This window comes from Alosa pseudoharengus, unplaced genomic scaffold, assembly GCF_046254945.1.
Source record: "Alosa pseudoharengus isolate Yale_2024_CS ecotype anadromous, Long Island Sound unplaced genomic scaffold, YU_APseudo_1.1 YU_APseudo_1.1_scf_19, whole genome shotgun sequence".
Lineage (NCBI taxonomy): Eukaryota > Metazoa > Chordata > Actinopteri > Clupeiformes > Clupeidae > Alosa > Alosa pseudoharengus.
The window spans coordinates 15567843-15582421 of record NW_027468657.1 but is presented as its reverse complement, the minus strand read 5'-3'; the positions used below and the strand labels follow the sequence as shown (position 1 = coordinate 15582421).

Below are 14579 nucleotides of genomic sequence, written 5' to 3'. Positions count from 1 at the left end.
TTTAGGCATATTTCAAGGACTTTCTCTTGCAAGGCTTTCAGCTGAACCAGCTGAAATTCTAAATGTAACAAAATGACAGCCGCATTGGGAGCAGTAGCATCCACAGACCCAACTGTTTTGATTGCTCACTGTTGTTTTACCTGCTCTAGTCCATGTCCTAATGGTTTATTTACACTGTGCACTGAATTGCATTAACCCTCCATGGGCTCTCGTTGCTAGTCCCTCGCAGTTTGAATGAGTATTCACACAGTATCAGTATTAGTGATGCTCCAATGTAAGACTGTAACCTGTTGATGACTGCTGAACTGGAACAAGCACACATTCCTACAACACACACACACACACATACTGCACTGGCTACAGCACACACACACACACACACACACACACACACACTGCACTGGCTAACAAGCACAAACACACACACACACACACACACACACACACACACACACACACACACACACACTGCACTGGCTAACAAGAACACGTTCATACAACACACACACACACACACACACTGCACTGGCTAACAAGCACACATTCCTACAGGACAAGCTCTTTAAACACTCCGTTGGTACAATCTTTGAACCCTTTTGTAAGTTGTGTGTGTGTGTGTTTGTCAGTATGTCCCAGCAGAGCATCCGTAAGCTGAAGCGTTTGGAGAACGTGAGCCGGTCACCATGGATCTCTCTCACTACCTCAGTCATCCAAGGCCTCAGTACTATACACGCCTACGACAAGAGAGAGCAGTACATCGAGCAGTAAGAAATCACACACACACACAAACACATACACACACACAATACACGCACAATAACGACAAGAGAGCGCAGTACATCGAGCAGTAATAACACACGCACACACACATACACACACACACACACACACACACACACACACACACACACACACATACACATACACACACACACAGCCTTGGTGCCATGTACGCCAAGACACAAGATAGAGGAGTGCTTCAATCAGCAAGTTTCAACAGACCTAAGCTAAATCTGTGTGTCTGTGTTTTTTGCTGTGTGTGTGTGTGTGTGTGTATTTTTTCTGTTTTTTCTTTATAGATTTGAACACATGGTGGACACCAATTCAAACCACTTCCTGCTGTTTCAATGTGGCATGCGCTGGCTTTATTTCCGGTTGAGCTTAATGTCTTCCTCAGTCATCCTGGCGGTGGCGCTGTTCGTAGTGCTCAGCCCAGACACCATCAGCCCCTCCTTGAAGGGCCTGGCCCTCACCTATACTATAGAGGTGAGCAATACACCATCACTACACCATACAGGTGAGCAATATACACCATCACTACACCATACAGGTGAGGTATGCACAATCACTACACCATACAGGTGAGCAATATACACCATCACTACACCATACAGGTGAGCAATATACACCATCACTACACCAGACAGGTGAGCAATATACACCATCACTACACCATACAGGTGAGCTGTACACCATCACTACACCATACAGGTGAGGTATGCACAATCACTACACCATGCAGGTGAGGTATACACCATCACTACACCAAACAGGTGATGTATGCACCATCACTACACCATACAGGTGAGCAATATACACCATCACTACACCATACAGGTGAGGTATGCACAATCACTACACCATACAGGTGAGCAATATACACAATCACTACACCATACAGGTGAGCAATATACACCATCACTACACCAGACAGGTGAGCAATATACACCATCACTACACCATACAGGTGAGCTGTACACCATCACTACACCAAACAGGTGATGTATGCACCATCACTACACCATACAGGTGAGCTGTACACCTTTACTACATCTATAGGTAAACTACTATAGGTGAACTATACACTAGGGCTGCAGCTATCTATTCTTTTTTAAATCGATTATTCTAATTACAAGAAAAACAAATCAGCTCATGGTAAACACACAGATTTATTGGACTTGTTTGTTGCATTCATTGTATTAGGCTGATGAAATAATGTGACTGAGTTAACTGGCTTTACAAACCATAAATATTCCAACAGTACCAGTAATTGAAAGAGTTAACTTACCGGGTATTCAACAGTGCCAGAGCATTCTCTCATAGTTAAGGTGGTTGTGGATTGTGTTTTAGAATGAGTCAATGGGGTTTTGCAGGATCTGGGCGCTCTGCATTGGTTCAGTTAATAGTTGCGTCCTGTAGTCATCTTACTATAACCCTTTCAGCCTCCATGGCAACACAACAAGTATTTAATTAGATCACTAATTTTCCCTTGCGATGTAGTCTACTGCATGTTGGTGTTATGCACATTGTTGATGTGAGCATGACAGAGGTGAACATTCTGTAATCTGTCAGATATTGCAACAGTAACTAAAAGGGTTGGGACTTGTGAAAGGTCAATGCTACTTTGACTTACCTCTCCATTTTTCTCCTGTAGCTCACTGTATTGCTGTTCTATATGGTGACGTTGTCTTCAGAAGTAGAGGCCAGATTTACCTCTGTTGAGAGGCAGATGGAGTACATCACGGTATTCCTTTCTCTTTTTCTCTCTCCTCTTTGTATTCATGTATGCTAATGTCTACCAGGCAGTGGTGGCTGCATGAGTTGAAACACTAACAAATTACACTATGGGCCCTATCATGACATTCTAAAGTGCATCGTCACTCGTCAAAAGTCTATTCAAATTTAGTAGGATGTCCAGTTCACATTGGGAGGGGTTTCGTTCTCAAAAGTAGAGCGCATGGCGTAACAAGGTGTTCCTAGGTCTTTCAATCAGTCATATGGGTGTGTTTGGGGCGTAACATCATTTTAAACCAATGAGAATGACATCTGTCATTCCCTTTAACGGCGCAACGCGCGATATGTCAAATAAATGCATCGGTATTTTGGCATTCAACGGCGCATTTGAAGGAGGCTGCTTGCGAGACCGTATGGAATAGTCATTCTTAAACCATGCTTTACTAAAACCTAGCATAGCCTTCACGCATTTGCACTCGTCTATTATTTGAACTCATTGGCAAAGTGAAACTAACTTCACCAAGGAGTCAGTCAACGACAAGACAGTTATATGCAGTTACTTTCACTATTGACTGACAATGGGTTACCATCGAAAACATAGGCTGGAAAAAGCAACACTTACCCTAATGTTTCTCAAATGACTGAATAAAACAACATTTATCCTGCAGAGGAGTTGCTTATATCTCGTGACAGTGCGTCTTCAGCTGTGGTCCATACGTGTCTCTCGCCTCTCCCCTAATCACTTTTAACCGTCATTACCAATTTGCAAATGATGGTGAATAACTACTCATCATGAGATGTACAGTATTTCGTAATATCTTTATTCTAATTATGTTTCCCATTGTAATCGTGCAATTTAATGCTTTGCATGGACGTGCGCTGGTGTGCGTTCATGAATGATAGAAGGATGGTGCGTGCACCTGCCAATATGACTGTTGACATGCGCTCTTAAAATAGCATATGAACAACTCGCCATTGACTTCTGACCAGGTTTAGGTTGTGTATGATAGCGATTTTTAGACAATGCGCCAGGTCCCTCCCTAGGTTGTTAATTGCCACACCCCTGGGCGCAATGCTTAAAAAATAAAGGTGCAAAATAACGAATTCAACTTCGCGCCGGTGAATAACGAACTTTACGCCATGCGCTGGTGACCCAAAATACAGCCCTATAAGGCTCAAAATGACCATAAACACTTTGTTTATGTAGATTGTGACATATGGTTTCATTAAACCCTCACCAACTCTCGAGTAATGAACAATTTATTGGTGAAATTCCACAATGATATAAAAAGACGTGATTCATAGCTCAAAACCCGTTGCCACTGTCATATTTTCGCAGTGGTCATTATAGCAGAGGTCCTTGATTAGATAGAGGCACGTAATTCATTTGCTCGCTTCAACACTGTCTAATTATAGGCTACAAAATTATTGGACCTATGGGAAGGCCCGTTCATTTGAATGGAACTTGCAGCTGAACGTGTGATCCTCTAAAGTGTTCTGAAAAGCTGTATGGGCTCTGTGCACCAGCTTACATAAAGTCGGCAAACCAGTTTCCTGTCAACAAGCACCTGAAGATGAGTGCTTTAGTTGTACCAAAACATAAGAAATCCAATGTACGTGAGTCTTAATGTCCATGGGCGGCTCTAAGGAACACTGCTATGTGCCCTTCTGCTTGGCTTCAAGTCGTTATAAATGCGATTTTAGCTTTCACCTTTTTCCTAAAAACATTAGCCTACGTTCAGTGGCTGCACAAAATAAAGGGGGGAAGGATTTTCAGTGAGCACACTTTTTCAGGTGTGTGTTGACAGCAATGTCAAAGAAAAGGAAACTGGTTTGCCGACTTCAAGTAAGCTAGTGCACAGAGCCCATAATAAGCTAATGATAGGCTACTTTAAAAAATAGTTATGAAAAGCTTTGTTAATTTTTGGTCGGTAAAAAATATGTCTGCCCAGTATTTTTTATTTTTTTTATCTACTAGCCACTTTGGCTGGTAGGCCAAAAAGTTAATTTTGATCTCTGTGTGTGTGTAGGGTTGTGTATCGGAGGCTCCTCAACTTGTGAAGGGGGTTCACATTCCGGAAGGTTGGCCCCAACAAGGTTCCATCACTTTCAAGGACTACAGCATGCGTTACCGTGACAACACACCCATCGTGCTCAATAGTCTACGCTTCACCATCAAGCCCAAAGAGAAGCTCGGCATTGTGGGAAGGACTGGATCTGGTACAACTTAACTAACAACTCAAACACACTCACACACATACACACTTTCTTTCTGTCTCTCAAACATATACAAATGGTCAACCACATATTAACAATGACTGCAACATCTACCCGACATTTAAGTTATATCCCATTGCTTTAAAGGCCAGCTGTAATAGTAATCACAGTAATTAAGCCGATATAACTACATACTGTATCTATAAACTCACTGCAGATTAAACTAAGTGTAAAGTAATAACAGCTAAGTACATCTATGAACAAAGTAATGAAAGATATAATAATTATATATGCTATATTATCTATAAACAGATGTGTGTGTGTCTGTGTGTGTGTGTGTGTGTGATACTGGTGTGTGTGTGTGTGTGGTTGCTTGTAGGTAAGTCGTCTCTGGGCGTGGCGTTGTTCCGCCTGTCTGAGCCAGCAGGGGGCACTATGTTGATAGACGATGTGAACACCAGTTCCATCGGCCTGCAGGACCTCAGGAGTCAGCTGTCCGTCATCCCACAGGACCCAGTGCTCTTTATAGGAACAGTCAGGTAGGACACTTACACACACACACACACACACACACACACACACAAACACACACACACACACACACACACACACACACACACATAGAGTGAGAACCACAAACAGGATAAGAAGAGAAATGGAGAGGACAGATAACAGTTTGTTGCCTGTGTGCGTGTGTGTGTGTGTGTGTATGTGTGTTTGTATGTGTGTGTGTGCGTGTGTGTCTTGCAGGTATAACCTGGACCCGTTTGATAAGTACAGTGATGAGGAGATCTGGCAGGCGGTGGAGAAGACCTACATGAAACCCACGGTACATCTCTCAGCTGCTGATGACGATGAAATGTCATCTTCAATTGGTTCACAGCTCTATTGAGTCCCGTCATTGGTTAGCAAGTTTTGCCTGAAATAACCACGGCTCCCTGACTTGCTTTGGTTTTCCAGTGTTTTTTGTTTTTTGTCATACTGACAATACTCGGTGACCTCGAGAAATGGATATCTATGTCAGAAATTGCCAGAATTCCCCTTTACTGCAGTACACACAGTAACAATCATAGTAATAACAACATTTATAGACCCTTTCAACAATAAAAACAAAAACAATGCTTGAACGTTCTATTTGGGTCCCAATCTACTTCCTCTGCATTAAAGGTCCAGTATGTAGGAAATAATGGAAAATAAACTGTAACCATTCCAAAAATGATCATCATATGTTGTCAGAGAGTAAGGAAACACGATGAATTGAAGTAATGGCTTATTTGACAACATTACTTTAACCCATAAAATCCCGTATAACCCATGAAAAAAAATGAGTTACGGGGCGGAATCTCTTGGAATTTTCGTTTATGTTTTGAACGATTAATTCTAGAATAGCGTATTAATAATGGGCTAGCGCGTCCTCCTATTTGGGTTGCCAAATTAGCAAAGGCCAACTGTCAACAGCTGTCAGTTGTAGTCATGAACGCCTACGAGAGGCAGGCACATTTCCAAAATTAAAACAAGAAAACAAATTAAGTGGACATCGGAAGAGCTTCCTGATATGGTGACGTCTTCGTCAAACGAAGAATATCAAGTCTGACGCAGAGCTGGCCATATTTCTCCACAACAGGTAGCCTAGGCTAAACTTCATCTGCATCGCTAACTTCAGCTAAATATGTTACGTTGGTTAGAGAGGTATTTTTTGTTTTCACTGTTTCCGTAATGTGTAGCTGGGTCATGGTTGGAGAAACATTAAAGCAGCTGCAGGTCAACTAGCTAAGTCTTCATTACATCTGGCAACCCAGAAGAGGCTCGCGTCTGGTAGTCTTGAGAACGTTCACCAGTGTTTTGATTTTGGCCTACAGAACGTTCGGTAACAATCCTACAAATCGCACCTTTAAGATAACATATGGAATGTTAAAAAGGAAGTCTTGTGGGGCCAACTATGATGCTGATAGTGGAACTCTCTTGAAAGGGTCTATATGGCACTAAATAGTAGAGGGGGAAGAGGAATGATCATGAAAAAAGGGAAGCCAAGCACTGAGTAGGGGAAAGAAGCCTCCGTGTAACTAGCCAAATCGTGCAGCTAGCATGGCTGGTACAACTTCGCAGGCAGAAAACCAGCCTTGCAATTTGGCTTTTCCATCAGAAACATATTTGTAAAAAGCATAGCTGGTATGATATAGAACATTATCGGAATATAGAATCAATATGAACATTTTCTTCGAGAACACAGATAGGAGTGTAGCTCAGTCAGTAACAGTTTACTCTATGACGCAGAAGACCGGGGTTCAATTCCTGCTCGCTGCATTATACTGAGCCAAGCTCATTATAAAAAAGCAAATTATTTGCTCACTCCTGTTCACAGATCATTGCAGCACTCCAGTCTACATAGGACAAATGAATGTATGGCTTTCCCAAGATCTAATGTTTAAAAAAAAAAAATAGGAGATTTCCCAAGCAGGAAGCAATAGCCACAGCATTGATGTGCTTATCAAATATCAACTGTGTCAAAGGTGTTTTACCTGTTTTATTAAAGTGCCTTAGAGAGCCCAAGTTATCCTTCAGGTTCTTGGATAGTGTGGCTGGGCCAAACAAAACAACCTCTTGCCAACATTTAATAGTAATTTAGAACTAGAATTACCTGTGAGCCATACAGTATGTGTCAGCCATACAATGCACTCATTGAGTATTCCTATATAGCAATGTTTTAAAAATACTGTACATACATTTGGAAGTAATCATGCATAACCATATAATAAGATGTCCTAGACCTAGTGGGAGCATGTGCAGAGACAAAAGACCACAGAATAGACCATTGTTGGAGTGGTCAAGATGGCTGATGCCGAGTGTATTTCCCTTGGTACATGACTGTCCATAATGGTTATAATGATAATGAGGTAAGATATGTGTATGTGTGTGTGTGTGTGTGTGTGTGTGTGTGTGTGTGTGTGTGTGTGTGTGTGTGTGTGTGTGTGTGTGTGTGTCTCAGATTTCACAGCTCCCTGAGGGTCTTGGGGCCCCGGTGGTGGAAAATGGAGAAAACTTCTCAGTGGGGGAGAGACAGCTGCTGTGTATGGCCAGAGCACTGCTAAGGAACTCTAGAGTAAGAACACACACACACACACACACACACACACACACACACACTGACAGTGTTTTCCTCCTCAGATCATCTTGCTGGATGAGGCCACGGCCTCTATTGACTCGGAGACGGACTCTCTGGTGCAGCAGACCATCCGGGAGGCCTTCAGGGACTGTACCGTCCTCACCATCGCACACCGCATCAACACCGTCTTACAGAGTGACCGCATCCTCGTCATGGACAATGGACAGGTACACACACACACACACACACACACACACACACATACACACACACACACACACACACACACACACACACACATTGTACCGTCCTCACCATAGCCCACCTCATCAGTATTGGCACCCCTAGATGTTAAATTCCCATAGAGGCAGGCAGATTTTTAACTATAAACTGCTCACAGTGTAGATTGTGGCAATGTGGTTATCACAGAACAAAGACCAGACACTCTTTTATTTCTTAAAAAATATATAGTTAGGCCTATTCAAATACATAATGCCCCACCTTGATCAGAACCTTTTTATGGGAGAACATTTTTAGATTGTGTTTGTTAAAAATGACTATCGGCCAATATATCGTTTTTTTAAAAACTCAAATATTGAAATCAGTATCGGCCTTCAAAATCCCATATCGGTCAGCTCTAGAACACACGGCACTATCCCATCACATCAACACGTCCTACAAAGTGACTGCGTCCTCCACATGGACAACGGACAGATACAAGATGTTTTAAACTTTCTTTTAACTGCCATGCTAAATTCAGGATACTGAGCACAGTTGTAAACCCTGTTATAAGCATATAATCAGCTGTGTTATAACACTGCTGTCCTCTTGTTATAAGCATCATGTAATCAGCTGTGTTATAACCAGGGCCGGTGGAAGGCATGGGCATTCTGGGCAATTGCCCAGGGCGCCAAACTACCGGGGTGCCACAGCGTGGCAAGCTATAGGCTACAACATTGAAAACACCAGTGTTTCCTCTATGTTGATTTGGTAGTGGCGGCCCCCCACGGTTTAATTTTCTTCCCCCACGGTATCAGAAATGGGGCAGACAGTACAATAGTCGCAGTTGCCTTTCAAAATTCATTGTGCAGACCTGTTGTAGATTCTACAAATATACAGCTCAATCACAACTGAAAATAATGCCTCATTGTGTGTGAATAGAGGCGAATACATATAATTGTTTGTGTTGCAGCGAAGTGTCAGTTGTCAGTTCCGTGGGGGGGGGGGGGCCTGCCCCCACTGCTTAAAAAAATCCTAGAGGAAACACTGAAACACATTCATTGTCAAATAATGACAGAGACTCGGAGTAGTTCTATATCAGTAACCATAAATAGCTTAGTGTTGTGAACAACAGCAGTCTACCTTAGTTTCTATTACATTTAATCATAGGCTATTGCATTTTAATACCATTGTTAGCTGTGTTTATATTGTCATCATGCCATATCAGTGTAAAATTAAATAATACTAATAAAAAAACGTTTGCATTCCCAAAAGTATTAGCAGGGAGTCCCAAAAGTGCTGAAGTGGTCTGAAATGACCACCATTCTAACTTTCAGTCACCTGATGTGAACTTTGTGAACTCTTTGTATGAACATTTGAACGAGTAAATAAAAAATAGAAATAATTATCCCAGAAAGTCCCAGAAATATGACTTAAATAGAAGTTAGTTAGTTAGTTATTAACAATTAATTGATAAACTTTTAAAATACTTTGAGCACTGATGCGGTCAGCATTACATTGTTTGCAGGTAGGCCTACATTTAATTTCATTCCGTTTTCGATGGCAAACGCAAAACAGCGCCAAAACAACCACCGGTGGACAAAAAGAGTATTACATGTGTACTGTTAAGACTCGCCATAGAGAATGAATGGGGGAAATTGCGGAGGTTTTAGTTTGACGATGTTGTACTCCCGTGCGGGCCGGATGTATATACTACGGACATGTTTTGGGGGGCCACCCAAAATGAGGTGGCGGGCCGTATCCGGCCCGCGGGCCGTAGTTTGGGGACCACTGACATAGACGGTTTAAATGCGGGAGCAGCAAGTAATTCATTTTCAGGGATATCGGTTAAATTAAATAACAGTTATGAATAACAGTTCAAAGCCTAGTGCTGCAGAATACAGAAAAGTGCACAGGTTGAAAAACTTTTCTCCCACATATGGGTGCTGATCTTCAGCTTGTTCCTAATGTCATGTTTAATTACACACCTAACAGACGGCATCATATTAAATGGGTAGTCTGATTTCTGCGTAATAGCCTGTAATAATAATATGTTTATGTTACGTGAAAGCCTAATTGCTTAATTGTAGGCTACCATTTTTTTCCGTGAGGCCTGGTCGCAATTGACCGATCCCAAGCCCCGCCCCCTTTTACTATGTCACAATGAGGACTTCGGAGGACCTCGGTCAACCTCTGTCAATTTTGAATTTTCTAGTGTCCATTCTGTATGACAATACGCCGGTTATGCGAATGCTATAATGCTTCTTTTGCGAGTAGCCTAAGTAACTAAATAACAAAAGAGCTCAAAAAGGTTCAAATATATGCCTGGGGTACTTGTAGAAGTGACATCCGATATACTGACCGTGTAAAACGTTAACACACATAGGCCTAACTTTGCACAACTTTGGATAGGCTGCTACTTTTCAGTAAAGAAATCTGAATGTGTACGAAAATGTTCCCTTTATTTGTGTTCATAACTACACACAAAAACATAACTAAACCTGGTTTCCACTGTTGAAACGGCAACATAAGCCTACGCAAAAAAGTATAGCCCACCTACCTTGCAGGAACTGAACTCGCACACTCATACGATTGGAAGAAGCGCAAATAGGCTACAGACACCTTCAATCACGTATCGCCTTACACACAACAAGAATAGGCTATAGCTTTTAGGCACAGGCTAACTTGCCATGTTTAACTTGGGATAGAAGACTGTTCACAGAAATAAGCTAACGATTATTTTTTTCAACAAACTCAATAGGCTAATAGCCTACTGCGATGCATTTGATGGCTGAACGAGATAGCTTTTGTCTTCTAAAGATCAAATCATGTGCCGATTCAAAACTATGCCTTGCTGTATAGGCTATGCAGTCTCGAAATCGCCAATATTAGGCCTACTACATTGCCCACATTTAAATTAAGTACAGCCTAAGCGGGCACTGATGAAGTCTAGTGCAAGACAAATCACGTCTGCAATTGCTCTTGATAGCGTCTGCCTGCCATGCAGATATGTCGTGCGTGGGGTTTAAACTCGGATAGATCTAGTGGTTTCTTTTCAATACACTTGTATCATGTTTATTTGAACTCTTCCTTCTAAAGCAGCCATTCAAAATAAGTAGGCAATCGGCCTACAGAAGCGAAGCTATATCCACCTCCCCAACATGAGCTGCTTATGCTAGCCACTCTCCCAAGTTGCGTGGGAACTTGGATCTGCAGCACTTGGTCCCGTCTTCAATTAATCCTCGAAATATGGTTAGATTTTGTTATGGACACGTCAACACTATATCTTTGCACAGACCTGTTTATTGAATCAGAGTCACATCTGTAGCAAATAAGGTAAACTACCTGCTCGTGATAACGTGCTTATCCCCAGTTAACATGTATCCCATTAAGATCCGTAACACCGGATTGGTTTCAATTTGTGGTGTTCCACCTCGTTGATAACAGTGGACATTGTGAATGTGTCCTTCCGCATACTGAAGGCCTTTCTGGCCTCTGTTTTTTGAATATATCAATATTACTTGACGCCCAGAAATCCAGCATACACTGTTGCACTCGGCTAAATGGGGGTGCTGCGTCCCCATGTTGAACACGCGTTCTCGCACACTTTCCTGCAAACTTGTCCGACTTAGCAACAGTAACTATGGGACTGACAATGGGAGGTGGGGCTTGGGATCGGTCAATTGTCCCGCAACAATTTTTTTATTTTTCTGTGCGGTCCAGTAGCGCTGGAAAGCAGCAACGTTGAGCTCCCCCACACATTGAAACGAGCCCCGATCTGCACACTGCAGCCAGGGGCTTCTGCGAAGGTAGCACACAGTCAAAAGTGGCACACAGTCTATGAACATGGGGGCGACATATTCCTGTTTCGCCCAGGGCGCAGGATTGCCTTCCGCCGGCCCTGGCTATAACATTGCTGTCCTCTTGTTATAAACATGTAATCAGCTGTGTTATAACAGTGCTGTCCTCTTGTTATAAACATGTAATCAGCTGTGTTATAACAGTGCTGTCCTCTTGTTATAAACATGTCATAAGCTGTGTTATAACAGTGCTGTCCTCTTGTGTCAGGTGGCAGAACTGGATCCTCCAGAGGTTCTGTTGCAGCGGCCAGACTCTCTGTTCTGCTCCCTACTGGCAGCAGCCAACCAGGTCAACACGTGATGATGGACACACACACACACAAACATCCTCCAAACCCTTCCACATATTGACTGCACCCTGTATTTTAATGTTTTTTAAGGTCTTTTAATTATTCTATTTTGTGTAATTTACTTTTTAATTATTAGTTTTTGCCTATTGCTTACACACTTGTGTTGTCACTAGGGGTGTAACGGTTCATGTATTCGTATTGAACCGAAACGGTACGGGCGTCACGGTTCGGTGCATGAATTTACACGGAGAATACACGTTATAAAAATACATAAAACTCGTGTGCGCATTAATTAATGTAATGCGCAATTACTATTAAGTAGCGAGAGTTACGGGAGTTCTTTAGCGACACGTAACGCTAATCTGTAGCCTCGCCTTAGCTCTGAAGCTCTGATTGGCGCCTATGTTTTTTTTGTCAGGTCGTCGATCGAGTCCGTCAGTCATTAGCAGCACTAAGGTTAGACCCACAAGAGTTAATATCGCAAGTTTGAGAACTTCAGTTACAGTAACGTTAGTACAGGCGAAAGAGTGGTGGATAAGATGAAACTGTGTGTCGGCGTTGTTCAGCAGTTGTTGGGTATGTGAGTGGAAAAAATGCTACACATATTCGAAGCCATCACCCAGATGATGTAGGCTACCAATCACTGAAACGAGGGGAAAAAACTTCCCCTGCGCTTCAGCAGCCTTTGGATACACATACAAATAGGGCCAAAACCTATGGCTTAAATTAAATGATTTCGTAATGACAATCAGCTATGTAAATCGCGTGGTAATTACCTTTATGTTGGGGTAACTTGTAACTTCTCACATGAGGAGCTGGTAGTGTTAAGTGCATAGACAGTAAAATAAAGTGACAACGCTAACCAGGCTAATAAACAAACCATGCTACGGTGAGTTAACGTCCAAAGGGCAAAGTCACGTGACTTCTAGTTGTAGTCTGTTTATGAAATGAAAGGAGCAATTTAGGCAAAATAGTGTGATATTTTCACAGTTAGTAGGCTAGATTATTACTTTACACATAATAAAAAAAATATTGAGGCAACTTGTAGACCCTTCCATATACAACAAAACACAGATGTTGAAGGTCTTTGTACAGATGTTGAATGTAATTTGCACTTTCAGAAATAAGAGATGCTGTAGGCCTATTTTCAGTTTTATAGCTGATTGTCTTATTTTGTTTACAAGTTACAGATGGAGTCTGGGTACTTATTGTACTGTTTAGCCTACATCTTACACACTTCAGGCTGTTGCAGATAACTCAGGGAAGAGACTGTATGACACTAGGTGGTACAGCCTGAGACATGTACAAAAAAAAAATGCTTTCTGCATTTTTGTTTTGCTTTTCCCTCCATTGTACCGAACTCGTACCGAACCGTGATGTCCGAACCGAGGTATGAACCGAACCGTGACTTCTGTGTACCGTTACACCCATAGTTGTCACAATACCAAAATTATGACTGCGATACAAAACCTGCCATAAATATTCCGGCAAAATCTTAAAATACCTGGAGAAGAAAGGACGCAGACCTCCTCCATGTGTACTGAGTCATTTGTGTGTAATTTGGTGCACTTTGGTAGTGTGCAGGTTTAAACTTCTTACATGTTTATTATTTTTATTGAGTTAAGTGTCGGCTCCAACGGCATGAAGCACCAGAGTCATAATATACCTAGTTTGAAAGCTGAGTCTCAGGAATCGATACATGTTAAGCTTTCTATGTCAAAAATGGTTTTGATTAATATCACTATGCATCTTATCAAAATGCTATAAAATGCCCCCCTCCACCCCCTTGTGAGTCCTTGTGTCCTCTTTAACTTTTAGTCTGGGTTACACAAGGATGGCAATATCTCGACCCGTCATAAATGGTCTTGATATGTCAGTAAGAACCCATAGTAATGGAATATCCATGTTGTTTTATTCATAATATGTTTGGTAGATGTATAATCCAGCTCATACAAAAGCAAAGAATTGGAAACAAACAATTTGCAATCTTTTCTGGCGATTCCTGTGTGCTGGAAGATGTTTCCTTCCAGACCACTTAGGTTGATGCACACCGGTGTCCACAAGACTCTTCCGGTTAGATAGAGCCCACCCATGTGTCTGAGCAACCTAGGGTTCTCGAGATATAAGCTACCGCAGGGAATTGGGCAAACAAGCTGTCAATCAGGAACCCCAGCTTTGATTGACAATAACCCAGATATTCTTGTAGCCAAGGAGTAGACAGTTTCAGTGACTGAGTCTAAGCTTTCCAAAGAGGTCAAGCATTTGATGATGGGCCAAAGTATGCGGGAGCATTGCCATCCTAAGTATATGTGCAATATCTGGCAAAAAAACTCAAAATGGGGCTGGAAGTTAGCAGATTATAGTCAGTAAAATAGT

The 14579-nt window shown here is 42.0% G+C and overlaps 1 protein-coding gene across 2 annotated transcripts in view; it reads left to right on the top strand.

Moving 5' to 3' along the window:
* LOC143132381 (ATP-binding cassette sub-family C member 12-like) overlaps nt 1-12835 on the top strand; it is a 45303-nt gene extending 32468 nt beyond the window's left edge. The window contains exons 21-29 of one of the 2 annotated variants that reach the window (XM_076291859.1): nt 627-764; nt 1080-1266; nt 2435-2524; nt 4545-4734; nt 5111-5270; nt 5482-5560; nt 7718-7831; nt 7897-8061; nt 12122-12835. In XM_076291859.1, coding sequence (XP_076147974.1) covers nt 627-764; nt 1080-1266; nt 2435-2524; nt 4545-4734; nt 5111-5270; nt 5482-5560; nt 7718-7831; nt 7897-8061; nt 12122-12214 — 1216 coding nt within the window. In that variant the 3' untranslated portion in view covers nt 12215-12835. Of the gene's footprint in view, nt 1-626; nt 765-840; nt 848-1079; nt 1267-2434; nt 2525-4544; nt 4735-5110; nt 5271-5481; nt 5561-7717; nt 7832-7896; nt 8062-12121 lie in introns of those variants that run through there. The other variant, XM_076291860.1, reaches the window with a different exon arrangement.
* Nucleotides 12836-14579: the final 1744 nt, after the last annotated feature.